Genomic DNA, 21,536 nt, shown 5'->3' with positions numbered 1-21,536 from the left:
TCCTCGAGCAGACTTCTACTGTCAGCCCCTCGATTCAGGAGAGCTAAATGGGGGGGTAGGGCCTTCTCCGCCTTGGCGCCCAAATGGTGGAACTCCCTTCCACTGGAATTAAGATCCCTACCTACTCTCTCGGCCTTCGTAATGGCCTTGAAGACTCATCTTTTCGTGCAGGCCTATATGTAATGGTGATATGTCCTTGTTTTGATATACGTTGTTAGGCGCCTTGATGCCTTCGGGGTATTGTTTGCGCAATATAAATTTTATTCAAATCAGAGCATATCGGGCACATCCTGGCAATACCAGCAAACACGGATACAAATCACATCTGCTAGCTTTACGGGTAAACAGGTCCATTATGCTGTCACTTTGAAAATAGAAGCACATTAAGGCACAGGCAGGCAAATGGGGTAACAAAAATATCATGCATATTTGGGCAAATTAAGAATATTGTGACTTGCATATTGGACATGTTGCATGTTGTGGCATTGGTAGCACATCAGCGCATTGGCAGTCGTGGGGGATGCATCATAGCATTCGCTATCAGACGTGAGAATTGTCACATCACAGCATTGACTGGAATATGATGGAAAATGTAGGAAATAATTACATTTTATGGTATATTGGGAATATGAACACATCAGGGTATTGGTTGGTAAAATAGGAGCTCATCATGGGAATACTCATTAGTGTAAAAGGCAGCACAGCCTGGTATTGACTGGAACTTTGGGGAAATCAAGTGTTATATTCTCCATTTTCTATCTTATTTACCATGAATGTTTTGGATAACTGACTTGTGGCAATCAGCACTCAAAATGGTATGGAATAAAGATAATATAACACTAAGGCAGTTGGTAAAAAATGGAACATTGTGTCAGTATGTGGCATATGAGGCAATGCCATGATCTTCCTGGACAAATAATGTTTTTTTAGAAAAGTTATATTTTGAGCTTAGTTTGTGCTTTTTCAAAATATTTGCATACAAAATCATGATTATCTGTGGCCACTCTTTCCTGTCGTCCCGAAGACCAAATGTTTCAAGCTAGGACACTTACTTCATCACTTGTGTTTGCAATTTGTTGTCATAGCCGTCAGGGCCTTAGAGCTATGAAATCACCGGGTTAAATGTTTTTGCCTTTACTTTAAATCTCAGTCCTACTTGCACAGTATCAGTTGTTATATGTTAATGCCACATGGGATAAAACCTGTGCAGTTTTATGTTTTTGGACACCCTGTGTGTTTATCTTCCACTACCAAGGCTCCTTATTTCTTTGGGCTTCCATCTTTGGTTGGAAGATAACTACAGACCCTATTGCTCCTATGCTCTTCAGCTCCCTTGAGCGATCTAGGATTTACAGAAGGAATTCTGTAGTCAATTTGTTGAAAAAGCTCACATTATGTACATACTTTTTTAAAAGTATGCTTATGCCAGTGATTTAGTCATATCACTATCTCATTGAGTTTCTAACACATGAGATTGCTTACCCATGCCCTGCACCACCCATGAGGTATTCAACAAAAAAACCTCTCAAAAAACAACTTACTACTTCAGCTGGTTTAGACCTTTGACACTGTACTTGGCTCTTCAAGACCTATGGCTCTTCTTTTGGTGCCCTGATGTCTATCTTTATGAGAAAAAATCTAGAGTGCGATTTTGGTGATTCCTGGTTTAACATAGAGCCTAAACTTCCAGGCGCAGAGACCTAATGGAAAAAACATCAGCTCAATGAGGGTCACTGAATATATTAAAATAGTACATCAGCTATAAAGACAATGTTAGGTAAACAGGTAAAAGGTAATTAATCACTTTATTGGAAAAGTGTACAGCAACACCAAGGGACATCTGCAAGTAGCGAAGACTCCTTTTTAACTGCCCCCACAGAACTATACGGCACAGACTCTGACTCAAAGCTCTAGAACATCAATAGAGCAGGAATGAGTCTGTGCCTATAATAAATAAATAATGCACTACAGTAGGACATAACACATCTTCCCCCTTTCAAAAATAAATAGAAAAGAAAAAATAATCATGAATACAACTTATTTTGAATCATCGTTATAAAATCTGACAACCAAGAAGGCTTTTTACATGGACGTTTCAAATTCATATTTTGAAGATTAACATTACTACAATCAGATGGAAAATTAACCAATTCATGGCTATCATTATTGGTATTAGAGTCACTGCAGTTGTTGTTGACAGTCTTAAAATCCTCACTTATGTCAGAAAGAATATCATTTTTCTTCTTCGAAGTTGGTTCCTCATTGTACAAGTTCTTATTACCCTTAAGAATGGCAATTTTGCTAAAATTCCAAACTTTTCCATTGGTCAATCCAACCGCATTCTTCAAAACATCCTTCATCATGAAAGGACCCATGAATTGGCTCTCTCCCTTAGATACCCTCCATGGTTTCCTGACTTTAACTAGCATCCCTTTTTGTACAATCGGATCAGTTCTAGAACCTCTTTTTAAATCAAATTTATGTTTGTTTACTAAATGACTTTTCTCCATTCTTCTCTTAACTTTATTAAAATTTATTTGACATTTAGAAGAAGGGAATAACCAAGAGGGATTAATTTTAGTTCTTGCTAATCTACCTCTCATGATCTCAAATGGCGCACAATCAGTCATCATTAGGGGTGGTTCTGTATTTCCACATAGTCTTCATCACTTGTATTTCCCACTTTCCATCTTCAACACCAAACATTTGTATAGCAGCTTTCAAAACTCTATTGAATCTTTCAATTATACCATTTCCACTGGGAATATATAACGATGTGGTACAATGTACAATACCAGTTTTCTGGAAATACTCTTTCGCTTTGTTGGATCATCTTTCCTTTGGCATCTAAAGTATCGATATAATTGATAAAATACGCTTTCCATTCAGGCCACTGCATACAAGGTGTGCCTCCAGCTGGCCAAAAACATTGAGGTGGATCTAAATTGTAATTTTGCGAAGTAGACATTTCTTGAAGTAATAGTAATCAAATTATGAAAAATAAGTAAAAATCAAAGAGTTTCTTCTTGGAACTTAGTAAGACCATAACGAAGTTAGTCTGCAAAAATCGCAAAATAAACTGGATGAAAATTCACCACTCCCCGTTCATCTATTCAGATTTAGAATAATTATGAGTTGAAAATCGCTCAATATCTCCTTCCTGAATAGCCTCGTAATATATCTGTAACGTGTAAAAACGCCGATGAGATGGGTGCTGGGATACAACCATAAACAAAATGGCGGCACGTACAACTTGTACGTGATGACAACCAGAAACTCGGCGTGTAATACATAGGCAAGGACTTAACACGCTATTTCTAGTAAGACGGAGGTTCGGAGAGTGAGCAATCTCGTTCCAAAGAAGACTCTAAGAAGATGACGCCTCCAGATTCTACCAACTTTGCGGTGAGTGGCAATTCAAACGATAACACAATGTTGAATTCCAGTTGAAAATCGGAGAAAATTAAATATATTTAAAAAAAAATGTAAGCAGATGTCCCTTAAAATCACCATGGACGATAAGAATAACCATGAAGATGTAAGTAAAAATCGTCGACAAGTCTAAATAGAAAAATATGACGAAAGTTGTTAAAAAAAATACAAATCCACACTCCCAGGGTTCAGATAGGTGATGCTGCCGTTCCGGTCCTCGTCGCCAATCTTGTTAAGTAAACTGGAACACAGGTAAAAGGTAATTAATCACTTTATTGGAAAAGTGAACAGCAACGCCAAGGGAAAGTAGCGAAGATTCCTTTATAACTGCCCCCACAGAACTATACGGCACGGACTCGGACTCAAAGCTCTAGAACATCAATAGAGCAGGAATGAGTCTGTGCCTATTATAAATAAATAATACACTACAGTAGGACATAACAGACAAGCTATTCAAAAGATCTTAAATTATTCTAGTAAGTCTAGACACTAGAGTCTAATTTAGACTGGTAAATACTGCACTCTGTCCTTCATTTTGCACAAATTGGTCACTGCTATGAGTGCGTGTGGAGAATGGAGCTTTATTCTTTGTCTAAAATATTAAAATCCTTTTTTACCTAGAGGCAATTCCTAGACCCTCCGCTCTTTGAACCTCTATGCTGTCTTCACAGAGACGTCCTCCCACTTATTTACTCCCAGTGCGGCAAAAATAATAAACATTTTGAACACTTTAAAGCCCACTGATGCTCCCAAAGACGGTCGTGCCAGCATGGCTGTTGATGAAATTCGCTCCTCATTTTGACCCCCAATGACCCCTCCCCACCAAGTTACTAGTGTCTTAATTTCAAGAAGGTTGGGTACCATCTAAGCTTAAAGACGGAAATTGTATTTTGTTGGGAGTTTGGGACAACACACTGAGATAAGCGGATGGAATAGTGGGTCACATCATGGTCCTGTTAAACCTATATGCGGCCTGTAATACAATTATTACTAGAATGACAGTGGTAACTATGGTTCTCTAGTTTAGCTCCTTTCTACATTATAGAATGCAGACAGTACAGTTAGTTAGGCTCCTTCCTGTCAGTCCCAGTTTCAACTGACTGTTTTTACTCAAAGGATTTCCCCTTTTTCGTCTGTCTGTTCAACATTTGTACTTGTCACTTGTTCAACCGATTTGCTGGCTTGGTTGTCAAAGTACAGTCAGATGCAGAAGACCTTGGAGGTATACATCGGGTACTTTGAGAATGACATCTATGAGTTCATTCTCCTGCAGGATGTTCTTCAGATGATACAGGTTGGATGCTTCGGAATCAAATCAGCTTCCAGCTAAATAACTATAAGACTGAGTTTATCTTCCTCAAGAATAGAGAGCTAAAAGACCAGTAATCTTTGTGTGCCGTAAATAATTATTTATTTGATTGTGATTTGGCTGTTGGAGCTGGACCAGATAGGTCTATGGGAACCTGTTTCCACCAAATAAAAAAAATATATATTTTACAGTCCCACAACAATGAAGGCCTAAGTGTAGGTGCATAACTCCCAACTGGAATACCGCAACTGCTTGCATGAGGCCCTGCCAAAGTCTGCTTTGGTGAAAATTGTAAAGAGCACAAATCGCCACAGTGTACGCACTGTAGGCCTCAGGCACTGCAGAATCTTTGCAGTGGCTTCATGTGGCCAGCAGGATTAGATTCAAGTTAGTGTGCTAGATGTATAGAGGCGAGTCTGCCCTCTTTAAATAACATAGTAAGACTTTACGCTCTTCTTGTTCATAATGTGATCAGGACCTCTTCATTCTCACTGTCCAAAGGCATAATCTTAAGTCTACGGGCTGGAGAGCTTTTTTCTTTATTTTAGTAATTCACATTCTTTGGAATTCTCTCCCAATACAACTCAAAAGGTCACCTTCCGTTACCAGCATCAAGACAGCTCTGAACTCATATCTTTTCTATAACCTTCATAGGATCAGCATTCTGAAGACATCATCTAAGTGGCGTGCATCTTTAAGTGTCATTATTCAGTCTATTTAGGAGGAATGGGGGGATGGAAACAAGCTGAAGGAGGAAGTTAAGTAAACTGTTGTGTGGTTATTTATTTTTCGAATTCTCCTTTTGTGGAATTATAACACGATGCCAAATTTCATACTTTTGTTATTTGACACAGGACTTTTTGGCCAATTACTTTGAGGAAATTCTATTATAAAATACACAGCTGCCTCCATTTTGTTAAACTAGTTTTGGGGTGGTTACATTTAGCCCCCTTCCTCTTGGCCCATTACTTCTCAAAGTACATTTTAAATGACTGAGTGCCCAGTATAGAAAAAGGTGTTGGAATATTTCATTAGAGCTCCTTTAGAACTGCCTGCAAAAAATGCGCAGTTTAGAGCCCAACCCCAATCCCTCGTCTCCTTTTAAAAAAAATTATTTTTTATTGATTTTCTTGACAGCAGACAGGTCAATAAATATACATACATAACAACAGAGAAAAGCACTTAACAATAAATTACAAATCAACTCAGTTCATGGAGAGTTCGATCCGCCATAACTTATCGCCTCCCATCTTTTGAAATTTAATCTCCTGAACCAATCCAACTAGTGATTGGAGACCATAGCTGTCGGCCAAATGTTTTCTTTCTTATACCTTTCATTTTATTTAATGCGGTTTCAAAATAAAACATAGATAACAGCTTTGTTTGCCACATTATAAAATTGGGTGGATCAGTGTCTAGCCAGTGAGACGTAATACAAGAACGGTATGCCGACATGCAAATAAAGATAAACCCTTCTTCTACCCCAGCTCTTTGTTGATTCAGCCCATCCTCATAACCTAAAATCACAAGTGAAGCCATGAGTTGAATTAAAATACCTAAATTCCTCAAAGCAAAGTGTTCTATGTCGGCAATAAATTGACACAATTTAGGGCATTCAAAAAACATATGAACAGCATCTGCTGCATATAAACTAGATCGATTGCACATCGTCCCACGCCCTGAGTTCGATTTTGCTAGTGTACTTGGCGTGTAATAAAGCTCAAAAATGTACATGAAGTTCTGACTTATCATGGGTCCATTCAACAATACTTTGCTAGCTATCTCAATACTTCTCTCTAAGCTGACACACTCTACACCCAATTTATTCTGCCATTTATCAGCTCCAATTGCTAAATCATCTTTTAGCGTTTCCACAAATAATTGGTATAAAGGCCCTAATTTCTGCGGACTCTTTATTGCTTCAAGCAAAGCAACCTTCTCTAACCCGATCATAGATTTTGATATTTTCATCATACAAAAAATTTGAATCTGGAGATAGTTAAAAAAGTCAAGACGGGGTACCTGGTATTCTTTCATTAAATACTCAAAAGAGACAAACTCCTTCCCATGAAACATGTCCCCAAATTTGCATATCCCCAAGTTATGCCACCTCTGTATCACCCCGTCTTTAAATAGATCAGGTAAGAAAGTGCAACCCCTCAAAGGTGTATAGACATTGATGTTTGGGCCAAAACAGAACCTCTTTTTTTACATTCCTCCATATGTAATATGCCGCTACGAAAATCTTAAATGTAGTTTTTTTGTGGTAGCTAGGTTCGATGACACGGGTTAGACACTGCTTAGCCTCTGTGCCCAAAAGCATTTCGTATATAGAAGGCTTCAAATACTCATCTGTGGGGTCTTCCGGAAATATTAAGAATCCCATATGCTGCAATAATGCGCACCAATGGTAAAACTGGAAGTATGGGATACCTCATCCCCCTCTCTCTCTAGGTAATGCACAATACTTATATGCTCTCCTAGCACAATGGTACCCCCAGAGGAATCTCAAACACATTCTTTCTATGCAAACAAAATAACCAGATGAAATAATCAATCAATCAATCAATCAGTGACACTTGTAAAGCGCGCTACATACCCGTAGGGTCTCAAGTCGCGGGGGGGGGAGGGGGGTGCCGCTACTTCTCGAACAGCCAGGTCTTCAGCTTCTTCCTGAAGGAGAGGTGGTCTTGGGTCAGGCGCCGGTCGGTCGGGAGGGAGTTCCAGGTCTTGGCGGCCAGGTAGGAGAAGGACCTTCCTCCTGTAGTCGCTCTTCGGATGCGGGGGACGGCGGCGAGGGCGTGGTTGGCTGATCGGAGGTGGCGTTTGGGTGCGTAGAAGTTGATCCGGCTGTTGAGGTAGCTCGGGCCTTGGTCGTGTAGGGCTTTGTGTGCGTGGGTGAGGAGGCGGAAGGTGATTCTTTTGTTGACGGGGAGCCAGTGAAGGTCTCTTAGATGTCCGGTGATGTGGCTGGTTCGTGGGATGTCGAGGATGAGTCTGGCTGAGGCGTTCTGGATCCGCTGGAGTCTCTTCTGGAGCTTGGCGGTGGTACCGGCGTAGAGGGCGTTGCCGTAGTCCAGTCGGCTGGTGACGAGGGCCTGGGTGACGGTCTTCCTGGTCTCGGTGGGGATCCACCGGAAAATCTTACGTAGCATGCGCAGGATGTTGAAGCATGACGAGGAGACGGAGTTGACTTGTCTGGTCATGGAGAGGGAGGAGTCCAGGATGAAGCCCAGGTTGCGTGCATGGTCTGTCGGTTTGGGTGCGGTGCCCAGGGCGGGAGGCCACCAGGAGTCGTCCCAGGCGGAGGGGGAAGAGCCCAGGATGAGGACCTCCGTCTTGTCCGAGTTCAGTTTGGTCGTCATCCACTCGGCTACCTCTCTCATCCCTTCGTGCAGGTTGGCTCTGGCGGAGGCGGGGTCGTTGGTCAGGGAGAGGATCAGCTGGGTGTCGTCGGCGTAGGAGATAATGCTGAGGTTGTGTTTGCGTACGATGGCCGCGAGGGGGCTCATGTAGACGTTGAAGAGAGTGGGGCTCAGAGATGATCCTTGAGGGACTCCGCAGATGACTTCGGAGGCCTCTGACTTGTACGGTGGTAGGCGGACTCTCTGTGTTCTTCCGTCGAGGAAGGAGATGATCCATTCCAGCGCCTTGTCCTAGATTCCGATGTTGCTGAGGCGCTGTACTAGGGTGCGGTGGCAGACCGTGTCGAAGGCCGCGGAGAGGTCTAGGAGGATGAGGGCTGCTGTTTCTCCATTGTCCATCAGGGCTCGGATGTCATCGGTGGCGGCGATGAGGGCGATAAGGGGAATAGACCGAAACAAATACAAAAACTTAGGAAGAATAAGCATTTTTATCTCGTTGCTGTGCCTTAAGAGGGAAAGCTTCAAATTATTTATAAGTTCGAGTAATTTATTAGAAGATCCAATTATAGGATCTAGATTAATAGGTATAATATCTTCCGTTTTGGGAGTAATCTTGATTCCTAGATAGGTCGCCTCTTTATCAAACTTAATACTATCTGGACGGCCAGCCGTCGAGTGGATAAGCTGTGTCTTATCGATATTTAATTTGTATCCAGAGTGCTGGCCAAATTCCTCCGCAGATTTCACTATGATTGGCAATGCACTAGCAATTTCAGATGTAACTATAGCGATGTCGTCTGCATATGCGCAAACTTTAAAATCCATATTGTGAATCTGAACTGGTTTAATTGCTGGATTCATTTCCAGTTTGTTAATAAACTGGTCAATATACATCGCGAACAGCAAGGGGGAACAGGGACAACCCTGTCTCGTCCCCCTCGCTATCAGCACCCTGCCTGAGGTCCTCCCTGAAATCCGGATCACAGCGGATGGTTGCGAATACAATGATTTTACAGCCTTAACTAGTTCTTTTGGAAGGCCTTTTTTTAATCAAAACTGACCACAAAAAGGTCCACATGACCCTGTCGAACGCTTTTTCGGCGTCCAACAGGGCCACGCCGACCGGAGAGCTAGACCCCTCCGACCAATCCAACAGCGATATTATGTGGTCTGTGGTGCCTCTACCCAGTATAAAGCCATGTTGTCGAGGAGAAACAAATTCTGGCATCAGTTCGTTTAGGCGATTAGCATTCACTTTTGAGTATATTTTACTGTCAGAATTGAGAAGTGATATAGGTCTGAAAGACCCCAATTCATCCTCTCTTTTGCCTTTCTTTTTAAACACTACAATAGTGGCTTCGGCCCAGGAATGCGGGGCCTTTCCCAGGAAGGCTTGCTGACATACCGTTACTAATTCTTCTCTTAGTAAATTTCTAAATTTCCTGTAAAACTCCGAGGGAATATTATCGGGCCCCACAGCCTTCCCCTGAGCTAGCCCGTTAATTGCGATCTCAATTTCTCCCCAGTGTGGTGGTGCCAATAATATTTAGTATTGAGCGTCAGTGAGGGTCACCGGAAGTACATTGTTTAAATACAAATCAGCCGCGGCTGAATCAATCATGGTGTCATTGCTATATAGCTGATGATAATACTCTTGGAAGGCAGTCAACACGCCTTCCATTGTCTCCTGTATGACCCCCTGCACATCCTTGATTCTCAATATCTCATTATATACCGCTTTCTCCCGTGCCCTTTTTGCCAGCATTCTACCTGTTTTCCCCCAAATTCATATGCTGCTTCCTTCTCTTGTACATAGTTGCGAGCCGTTTGTTCAGCAATATTGGCATACACGTTTGCCATTTTAATAGTAAGGTCTTTTTTAGCTTGATTTCGTTCTTCTACATCATCCCCAAGTCTTAAGACCTCAGCCAGTTTTTCCTCTGCCTGTAGGACCTGGATAAACTCATGCCGTTGTTTAAAGTGCAACTGTTTAGTCCTAAATAAAGAAAAACTTAGAGTTTCACCAAAAACAATGGATTTAAATGCGTCCCAAACTATTTCCTGTGCTGCTGTACCTTTATTTATATCAAGAAAACCCTGGATGGTTTGGGACATCTACTGACAGTACTCTTCGTCTAGTAACAGTTTTCGGTCAAAAGACCATGGGGAAGATTCTGATTGTCCCTCTAATTCCAACGCCAGGTCGATTACCACCGGATTATGATCGGAAACCAATTTTGGGCATATTTCTATATTAATTTTAAATAAAAATTCGGAAGTGGAGAAAACATAATCTAGACGAACGAATTTTGAATGGGGAGCTGAAAAAAAAGTAAATCCTGGATCAGCGGGGTGCTTCGCCTGCCACACGTCGTATAAGCCATGATCAAGACACAGTTGCCGTATTGCTGTATATGTTAACTTCTTTCTACCAGAATACACTTGGTTAGATCTTATAGGCAAATCAACACCAATTTTAATATTGAGATCTCCAACCAACAATGCAGGTGTTATCCATTGTGCCAGTTTGAGGGATTAAAAAAAATGAAAAAGCTCTGCATCATCCAGGTTTGGGCAATAAGCATTGCAGATTGTAAATCTACGCTGTCCCAACTTCAATTCAGCATTGGCCCCACGGCCCCATTTATCTGCCAGTGTCTTTGTGCATTCCCCTACTCCCCGTTTTTTGAGTATCGCCACCCCCCTTTTAATACCTGTTTGTTTAGAACAAACGACCAGCTCCAATCCCATATTTTTTAGATAATCCCTATTGGCCCAGGCCACGTGAGTTTCCTGTAAACAAAGTATATCCACACGTAATATCTGAACTAATTTGGCTAACACTTGACGTTTTCTCGGGTCATTTAGACCGCACATGTTTAGGGTGCATATCTTAAACTTCCTATCCCTTCTCTTGTTGACGCCATTTTCCGTGCTTAAAGGACCAAATGAAACTCCGTTAGACCACTCTTCCTCGTATCTCTTCTCCTTATTGAGGTGCTTTGCTTGACAGCAGCAGGCATGATGGTCGAGGCAATGGGTTGTTTAATCCAGAAGGCTGGGATAAGTCAACCCAATCCCTTGTCTCCGAGGTGGATTCGACTTGGATGTTTATCTCACTCTGAATAACTTGTCACAATGGCTCCTGTCTCAAAGTTCTCCATCTGCAATTGAATAGATTAACTTGTAGTGTCTTCATTTGAGTTTCATGCTTGTTATAGTAGATTAGCAACCTGTGCAAATTGGGGGGTAGGATGTGAAGACTAGTTGTTTATCTAAATTCCAATTGCTTTGTTAAATACATGGCAAGTAGCTACTAACCAGTCAGCTGCCAGGGCAGTTTATATGAATGTTTGCAGCATCATATACCTACATGCCTACAGTTAGTGGATAACTGATTGAAGCCACAAAACAAGCCCACCTAAAGGTTCCGTGATGGAAAACTGCCCAGTGGGACAAAAAGCTGTCTCTGATCTGGTATTCCAAACGTTAAATTAGAGAGCAAATGTTCTGAAATGCTTCTTGTCTTATGTCATGTGAGTAAAGAGTGTCTCCATACTGAAGAGTGAGCCTCACTGACGATTTACCTTTAATAATATAGGAAATGTATAAATGGAAAGCATAAACTGAACATGTAATCCTTTACATTCAAGATATGATCAAGCGACTTCACTGTTTGCTGAGTAAGTTTTCAGTACTTAACTGAACATATCTTTAAATTGTTTTATTATTAAATAGGGACAATAACAAATAATTTAAATGAAATATTAATTTGATAAATCAGAATGTTTCTCAGTAGATTATCATCAGGAAGTTTGTTGCTAGTCTGATCCTCTTAGGCGAAAAAATACAATTTGTTAATTTATTGTTGAACAGTCACTGGCAAATTCTTCAGCTTGTTTTGTACACCACAAAGTATAAAATGATGCCCTCCTCGGAGTACCTGTGCAAGTTTCTGATGTGTTGGTGGTGGTCACAGTGATCACTATGCCTTTAGGTTAAACTTAAAAAGTAATTAATAATTTCCTGTTGATTATTTTATTGAAAACACATTCTCCCTCTTTTTTTGGTCACTTTAAAGTTATCTGTTATGCTGTAAAACAGATTGAAAAGACAGTTTATGGTGGTTGAGGCCAACTAACATTCTCCAGATACTCTCCTGGGCCACAGCTTAAGGTGAATGATCGTACAGTTCTGATTTGAGAGTCTGGTTCTCCTCTTAGGCATTGGGTCAAAGGGGGATGTTTGGAGTCCTTTTCTTAGTTTTAGGCCACATTGGTTCTAGCTGTTTAAAAGGTCGCTCCCACTCGGTGGTCCTTCAGATTGTGCAGAATGCCTGGGGCTCTTTTCCAGTAGTACTTGAAAATAATGCTTAGAGTTCTAAAAGTAATCCTTCTATCCTGTGGGAGACAATAATCTGTTTTAGGAGTTGGTTCAAAGCCATCCTGTTCATGTAGTTCTTAACTGTCTGATTCAAAAGTCTCTGCAGCATGTTTCTGACGTATTTAAGGGTATTGTGTAAAATCATGCTGTTCACTACAACTAGATCTCTTGTGCTAATGATCTGCTTCTCAAAAGCTGAGAAGTTGCTTATTGATGCCCAAGCTAATGAGGTGTCTGCTTTGTGAATTAATGCCGGTTCCCAACTATCTTGGTGGTCCAAGAAGCAGTTTCCATGCTCAACAGGCAGCATTAAATCCACTGATTGGGAGCTTTAAACAATGACGTTATTGGAGTACTGAAACAACTCAAAGGTTTTAGAAGATAAGGAATCCACAAATCTCACATCCATTCTCAACCTAGCTAACAGGAACATTATAGTTGAGGAATTTGCCTGCATCTTTCGTGCTAAATTTGAAAAGACTGAAGCATTCCTGTTGTCCTACATCATCTAAAAACTGACTTTCAAGGAGACATCCCAGACTGTTCTCCCCAGCGTGCTCCAAACTCAGTCTTTCTAACTAATTTCCAAAATTGTTTAAACTCTTATATCGGTTGGAGATGATGTTATTTTCATGATTCTTACGTATGTAAAAGGCTCTGACAACATACTTTGAGAAACTCTAGTGCTTTTATGAGGCAGCTTGAATGAGTTTTCATGTTGATAAAGTGAAGATCAAGTTTGCTGCCTTATTGCACTACTATAAATGTTTTGGTTAAATCCTCCATTATTGACACACTCTAAATAAACCAGCATTGGCAAAGCCAATATGTATCGCCCATGTGAGAGCTATTGGGTCTGCCAATGTCCTTTCTCCATGTTGTAGATTTTGTGTGGCTGCTGCGCATTATGACTAAAATATATGTCATAGTGCTTTTTTTCCTATGGCAGGTGTGGGGGTTGCAACACAGACAAAGGGAGGGTAAAGGTGGGAGGTAAGAGGCAACACTGAAAACAGGAGGGTGAGGTGGAGGGAAGAGGCACTTGTACAACAGGAGGGAACAGGCAACATGGACAGCAGGAGGGTAGGGAATCGGAGGGAACAGGCAACATGGGCAGCAGGTGTGGGAGAAAAGAAGTAACATGGACAACAAGAGTGGGGGAAAGGAGAGTAGAAGCAGTAAGGACGACTGCTTGTTGAGAAAGAAAAACAGTATCTAAGTAACAGCAGCCTAGGGGCCTTAATCAGGATGAAGCAATCAGTACTTGGTCCAAGCTGCAAACGGAATACGAGGAAGTAAAGCCGGCATGCCCTTCCAATTAGGAGGCAGCACTGAGAGTTACAGTGAAGCACACAAATTGTATGCACTGGGAATGCCCAAGGCTCTTTCTAGTAGACAATATCTATTGCATGCGAAAGCGTATGCTATAGGAGCACATGTGCCACTACAGGCAAGACCTAAAAATTAGCCTTTTAGTAAAAGCATTTGTCTTCAACAATTTCTTTTTGTTTTGTTAAGAAAATGGCCTCAGTGCTGAAGTGGAGGAGAACGAAGATGTGGAGGAGAACGAAGATGTAGATGAGAGCACAGTGAAAGGTACTGTCATCCATTTGACAAGGTCACTTACTTCAACCCTATTGTTCACGCACCCGCCCCCCCCCCCCCCCCCCCCCCCCCCCCCAGGGAGAATGACAAAGCAGTTCTGCCTGCACTGTCATGTTATATGCATGGGGTAAAGACTGATTGATTATGCCCCATCTTTAATGCTGGAATGGATTCAGATCTTTGTACTGGGAGTAATTACTACTGTTTTATATGAATTCATGTGTGTTCAATCATCACTTTTGGGCGTTTTGACAATTGTAGCAGGATTCTTTGCGAGTGATGAAGACTGGCACTAAAGTTTGTCATTATTGGCAGATAAACTCACAATACTCTTAATTTTCAGGTGTGGTAACCTAAAAGCAAGCAGAGTAAATAGGTGTTTGTTTTGCATTGGATTGGAACAACTATTTGCCTCAAATGACAATCCCTATTGCCCAGTTCCATATAATTCAAAATTGTTGATCTTGCATCCGTTAAATTACAATATAATGACTTGTGATTTTACTGCCCCTATGTCGGGCGCGGAAAGTGCTTGCCCACATGAGTAGCAAGATACACGTGTAGAGTATGTGGTTGGAAGGATGTTGTTCAAGTTTTGATCCCATGTGGGAAGTGTTTCCATGTCATGTGCGACAACCATCGAGGTGTTGTTATCGTGTTATGATATTTTATGTTTTTTTATCTGCTTAGCTGGTTACTGCACTGGGTTACTTGTCCAATCTCTACACAAATACATGGGGAAAACACGTTTTGTGACCCCCCCCCCTTTTCTCGGCCCCAGCTTGACGAATCCCCCCGAAACTTTCAGGGATGTAGCAAATTTAAGGAAAATTACAGGCAGATCCCTCAATCGGCGCCAAAGTTATTCCCAATACAATGTTCGGAATTTCCTATGGTAACTATGTTTTAACTATATATACCTACTGGCGACCGCCAGTAGGTTATATATATATATATATATATATATATATATATATATATATATATATATATATATATATATATATATATATATATATATAACATAGGTTTCAGCGACGTTATAGTTGGAAATTAGCATTTAAAAAACCTTAAAAATTCACTGAAAAAAACATTGGTCCCTGTCCTTGCCCTTCCTGTAACACCCCTAAATTCAGTATTTAGGGGCTCCCTGAACCTTCCTTCCTTAGATCCCTATACGAAAAGATGAAAGAAGATCAAGAAGAAGACCTTCCGTGCAGCCCCTAGCCCGCTCCTCTCCTGTGGGAGGGTGGCAGGAGCCTAGCTGGGATTGGGCAGGGCTCCCCATCTTCAAGATGGCCGGAGCCCGGGGTTGTGCTTCACCTAGTCTCCCCCACCTGAGGGCTGGAGTAGGCACAGGCTGGCACCCCCCCTTCCTGACATAGTTTTTCCCGCCAGAGTGGGGGTCAGGACTGGTGGGGGCTGGTTGCTGGGTACAGCAAATGATCTGGGGAAGCTCACAGAGGCAGCATGCCTTTGAAGCTTCCTCTGCCCATCCTGGGGGAGAAGACCTAGCACCACACCCAGGATGTGCATTGTTGCAGGCCCAGGAGAGCGGAGGCTCTCCTACCCAGGGGTCCAGCAACCGGTCTGCTGTGTGGCAGCCTCTGCAGCCACTCAGCCCAGACTTGGATTGTCGGTTAAATTTTCAGGGGGAATCTCTGAAATGCCCTCTGGTGCATTTTACATTAAATCCCACACTGGCATCAGTGTGGGTTTAATGTGCTGAGAAATTTGGTACCAAACTTGTCAGTCTTCAGTGTAGCCATTATGGTGCTGTGGAGTTCGTAATGACAACTTCCCAGCACCATATACTCTTAATGGCATCACTGCACTTACAGTGCCCAGGAATGGCCCTGGGTACTGTAGGGGCACAGGGCCCATGCACCTGTGCCCACTCCTCTGGCATAGGTCACCCAGCTAGAGGGGTGACTGACTGTCACCCAGCTAGACTGGGTGACTGTGGGCATGGCACATGTGTGCCATGTCGACTCTTTGTTTGGTTCTGTACTCACTCACCCTGCAAAGGCAGTGTGTGGGTGTCAGGGTACAGGGACCCTGAGGGTGGCACAATAAGTGCTGCAGCTCTCAGGGGTCTTTTCTGGCTACCATGCCCTGGGTACATAGGGTACCCTTTACTAGGGGCTGAGAGGTGGCCAGAGATGCCAATTAGGTTTTCGTTTCAACGCAGTTTTAGGGAAGGAGCACAGGCCCTGGGTACCTGGTTGGCAGGAACCCAGGGCACACTCAGTCAAAGCACATCAGCAATTCAGAAACAGTGGGGGGATACCAATGCAAGAAAGATGGCACTTTCTCACACTGGGAAATTGAAGGACAAAATGAGAAGTTTGTAAGTGGGCATAGGACTGTGTGAGTAGAGCATATGGGATTGTAACAGTCATCAGTAAGTGCCTGGATCATTGCATGAGTACAGAGCTACTGACTGAAAGGTTAGAAAACTGCAAGGAGAGTGCCTGAGTGAAATTATAAATGCTTGGGTATTGGCGGAGTGTTTGGATTAATACATGGTAGTGGCTAGGTGACTGGAGGACTGCACGGGGAGTGACAGGGTGATTGCTGGACTGCATGAGTTCGACCAGGGGAATTGAAGGAGCGAATGAGAAGTGTGTAGGTGGTTAGAGGTCTGCATGGGTAGTACACAGGGATTGTAGCAGTGCATGTGTTCGTGCCTGGATCCTTGCATGACTACATGGGTAGTGACTGGATGATTAGAGTACTGCGAGGAGAGTTCATCAGGAATTTAAAGTGCTTGGATTTTGGCGCAGTGATTGGATAAAGACATAGGACTGGCTGGGTGATTGGAAGACTGCATAGGTAGTACCAGGGAGATTACTGGACTGCATAGGTAGTCCTCAATGGATTACAGTAGTGCATGTGTTTGTGACTGGGTCATTGCATGAGTACATAGGTAGTGACTGGGTGATTAGAGTGCTGCAAGGACAGTGCATGGTGATTTTATAACTGCTTCGGTTTTGGCACAGTGATTGGATAAGTACATGGTGCTGGCTGGGTGATTGGAGGAGTGCATTTACGGAGTGCATGGGTACTACCTGGGTAATTGGAGGAGTGAATCAGTAGTGTGTAGGTGGTTAAAGGTCTGCATGGGAAGTGCTTAGGGGATGGTAGCAGTGCATGTGTTAGTGCTTGGGTCTGGAAGATTAGAGTACTGAAAGGAGAGTGTATGGTAAATTTATAAGTGTTTGGGTTTTGGTGGAGTGATTGAAAAAGTACATGGTGCTTGCTGGGTGATTAAAGGAGTGCATGGGTACTGACAGGGTGATGCCTGAACTTCATGGGTAGTGCTCAGGGTATTGTAGCAGTGCATGAGTTAGTGCATGGGTCATTGCATGAGTGCATGGGTACTGACTGGATGATTAGAGTACTGCAAGGAGAGTGCATGGTGAATTTATAAGTGCTTGGGTTTTGGCCAAGTGATTCGATGAGTACACACATTTCACACCAGTCCCGCCCCCTCCCTTCACCACTGTGCAAACGCGTCCCCTGGCAGGTTTTAAGTTGGGGGATTAATTCCCCTTGAATCCTGAGGGCCCCTGGGGGCCAACTAGCCCACCATGTACCTCCAGTAAGCACCACAGAGCTGTGTTGCAGAGAGGTGGTCCAAAAGCCAAGCCAAGCCAAGCCACAACAGGTGATGATTATCGCACAGCTGGACATTCCGCCGATTCACGGAATGTGTGAGGTTGATCGGATCTCATGGGGTGGGGGGCTTTGATCAACTCATGGACCCCTTGACGAGTGAAGCTTCCTACTGTACAGGAGGGGGGGCAATAACAGTATCCGCAGGGCCAAGTGGCGGCCTGGGAACGAGTAAGACAAACGGGCACAAAGGAAAGGGGGTTTTTATCAAAGGATCCGGGATCATGAAAGGAATGGAGGGAGGTGTTGCGCTGGGAACAGGATGGGATTCCGAGGCAGAGCTGCGTGGTAGAGGGGTTTATGACCCAAGGCATGTGAGAGCGGGGGCTGTCAGCGTGCGGGGGATGCTTTGCGAGGTCAGGAGAGAGAGAGACGCGCTGGCTATCAGCGAGGGGCAGGGAGGCCGTGGTGCTCAAAATGGTTGCCGCTTACGCGCACGAATGGGCTCAAAAAGGGCAAGATGGCGCCGATAATGTTGACGTTTTCGGCCTATCTTTTAACAGTCCTCCCTTTTCAACATATCTAGCCAACTTGCCTACTCAATGTCAATCTTCATCAAATTCCTAACCTCGGCATCATATAATGCTCCCATGCGTTCGTTTCCAAAGTCCACAGTCTTGGGGCAAATACAATTTGTACATAATGAACATAGAGGTGGCAGGCATTGAATTCCTAAGCATAGACTGCATATTACAATTACAATTAATGGAAAATAGTCTCCAGCCCCAGTTCTTAACAGTACTCCAGAACCATCCACCAAGCGACCATTCTTCCTGCTCCTGGTGGACTTCTGAAGAGAGTTGTGGAGGTGTTCGATGGCCTTGTACACTGAGGGTGAATTGTCCGGTATATATGTACAGCAGCTGGACCCAATAATGCGGCATGCTCCACCACGGTCCGCAAGAACCACATCTAGCACAAGGCGGTTCTGGAGTGCTACCAAGCGGACCGCTTGAAGCTCGGCAGTGTTGTTAGCAAGGATACCAGCTGTGATGTTCATTGTTGTCTCAACTGCCTGAGTCAGATGTCGGATGGCACGGCTGTTTGCCATCGGGCCCCAGAGCGGAACAAGTCCCTTCATAGCATCGAGGAACTGTGCTCCTGTTGAGTCGGCTTGTTCAATGTCCTTGGCTCGTTTTTGTCTGTGATGATTTCCTGGAGCCACATAAGTCGGAGGAAGGATGAAGGAGATGAAACAAGTGCCCCCCCCAGCCTTTGGGGAGCCAGGTGTAAGCCTTTGTGCCACAAACGAAATACATATTTGGAGAGGATACAAAGTAAGGTGGATCGGTGGAGTCCAAAGTTCTGGTGAAACGGCAGGCGCTGCGGCCTACCAGCTGTGTCCCAAGCCCTTCTATGCACATGTGGCCTGTGACGTTGATGACTGACAGGGCCACAGTCAGAGTGGCAGCCGTTCGTTTCCGCAGGTAAGAGAAGGTGGGTCTGTTGGGATTGTTGAACACCTGCATTTCAATTCGTTCTTTAGCAGGGATGTCCATGTGGATTGAGTCGTTGGAGGTCTGCGGGCAGAAGTGTGTCTTTGTCTGGTTTCGCCAGACCCCATGATAGAAGTGTGTCATGGTTTTGCCGGAGGTGGCATTGTCTTTATAGCTTTCTTGCAGGAGGATCAGCCAAGCAAGGCAGGAGCCGTGAACTGAAAAGGGTGAAGGGATGAAAGGTATCGAGTGTCCAGTGGCGTGGGGTAGCAACCCACAGATCCAACAGTTGGTGGCGTTGGTGACAAGATTGTGCTAGTGCAGCAACTGTACAAAGGAGTTATTCCAAAACTCCTTTCGCCTCTCTCTGAGCTGAGGAGAGAGCGAAATCAGATAATGTTCCTTCATGGTGGTAGGCTGAGCAGTGGTCAGGAATGTTTCATGAGCAGGTGCATTTTCTTTCACAATCCAGAGTGTGGTCATGAGGAGAAAGCAGAAAAGGATTGTGATGAAAAGTGCAATTGTCTTTGAGCTGTGGAGTCTGTCTGTTTTTGGGTTCCTGTAGTGGGTATTCCCTGTTGCTTCCATAATCTTCTTATTTGGCGCTTCCATCATCTTCTTATTTGGCGCTTCCATCATCTTCAAGGTGCTCGGTAGCGGGCAGAACCACAGACTTCGTTTAGCTTCTCTCCAGGTGACCCTTGGTGGTGTTTAGGTCACCGTTCTGAGATTTAACTTAGTCCGTGGTCTACTTAGCCGAAGCTCCCTCCTTTCGACACAGGAAATACCCTTCTCTGGATGGCACAGTGGGATCCGAGAATTTTGAAAGTTCAAGTGCTTCGGTGTCAGGATAGCAGGTTAGTGACGGTCGGTCCTTGTTCAGGAGCTCTTCTTGGCCAAAGTCAAGGAGACCTTCTTGCAATGGTGTGCGTGCAGCCAGTGCCGTTTCCCCTCCACACGAAGAGCCGTCCGGGTGGTGAGCAATACTTGCCAGGGGCCCGTCCACCGGGGTTCCAGACTTTTTGCTCGCTGAAAATTTCGGATCAGCACGTAGTCCCCAGGTTGGATGGTGTGACCCGGACCCCTGGAAGCATCGGGGATGGCCTGCTGCACCTGCTGATGAATGACAGACAGAGTTTCAGTTAATTTATACAGATAATCAGACATTAGGACGTCTGGGACATCATGAATGGAAGTCGGTTTTGGTGCAGACCAGACGCTCATGGGTCGGCCGAAAACGACCTCGTAAGGTGTCAAGTGGTGCTTGGTGGGGGTGGAACGCATCGATAGCAATGCCAGGGGGAGAGCGTCTGGCCATTTCAGTCCTGTGGTAGCTACTATCTTGGCTAGTTTAAGCTTTAGTGTGGCATTGTGTCGCTTGACAAGTCCAGCAGACTGGGGGTGGAAAACTGCGTGGAACTTCTGCTTGATGCCCAGCCCCTTTATGATGAGCTGGATGACTTTGGCTATGAAGTGGGGGCCATTGTCGCTCCATAAAATTCGACAAAGGCCGTAGCGAGGGAAGAATTCCTTTAATAGTACTTTTGCAGTGGCCATGGCGGTGTTGTCACGGGTTGGGTATGCCTCTACCCACTTGCTAAATGCACACACCACAACGAGTACGTATTTCAGGCCTTGGCATCCGTCTAGTTGAATATAGTCCACCCGCAGGACTTCAAACGGGTGATTTGGGACCCCAAACCCTCCCCGGGGTACTACAGTTCCTTTCCCGGGGTTGTGTTGTAGGCATATCAAGCATTGTTGGACCAGGCGTTTGGCGGAGTCTGTGATTTTATCATTGTGCCAAACTCTGGAGACAAGTTCAATCATGGGGGCTGATCCTATGTGGGCGGGGGCGTGTGCCATAGTCAGTATAGGAATCAGGTAGGAGTCAGGTAGCAACCATTTGTTTGTGTCCTTTGTCCGCCAGCAGCCTTCGTCGTCTCTTAGTCCTACCCGTGTCCATTCAGTCAGTTCATGTTGTGTGCTAGCCATTTGAATGTCTCTAATAGTGTCCCTAGCGTCAGTCCATTTTTCTGCTTGTGACCTGGTCACGTACATACGTGTTGTCGTCCTGTTTTCAGCTGTCGTTCGAGCAGTGATGTCGGCTAGTGCATTTCCCTGTCCAATAATGTCTGTCACTTTTTTGTGTGCCTGGCATTTGATGACTGCAAGCTTTTTGGGGAGAAGGACAGCTTCGATCAAGGCGGAGACTAGATCCCCATGCAAGATGGGTGTGCCGTGTGAGGTCAAGAATCCCCTCTCCCTCCAAAGGAGCCCAAAATGGTGAACCACCCCGAAGGCGTACTGGCTATCGGTGTAAATGTT

At 44.1% G+C, this 21,536-nt stretch overlaps 1 protein-coding gene across 2 annotated transcripts in view; it reads left to right on the top strand.

The window, feature by feature from the left end:
• LOC147725425 (cell growth-regulating nucleolar protein-like) overlaps nt 1-21,536 on the top strand; it is a 78,156-nt gene that overhangs the window by 23,338 nt on the left and 33,282 nt on the right. For both annotated transcript variants that reach the window (XM_086964097.1, XM_086964096.1), the window contains exon 7: nt 14,008-14,085. In XM_086964097.1, the coding sequence (XP_086820223.1) occupies nt 14,008-14,085 (78 nt within the window). The remainder of the gene's footprint in view (nt 1-14,007; nt 14,086-21,536) is intronic.

This window comes from Lissotriton vulgaris, chromosome 3_2 (genome assembly GCF_964263255.1).
Source record: "Lissotriton vulgaris chromosome 3_2, aLisVul1.2, whole genome shotgun sequence".
NCBI classification, from domain to species: Eukaryota; Metazoa; Chordata; class Amphibia; order Caudata; family Salamandridae; genus Lissotriton; species Lissotriton vulgaris.
Note: the sequence above shows the minus strand (reverse complement) of the source record. Positions and strands in the feature narration are given on the sequence as shown.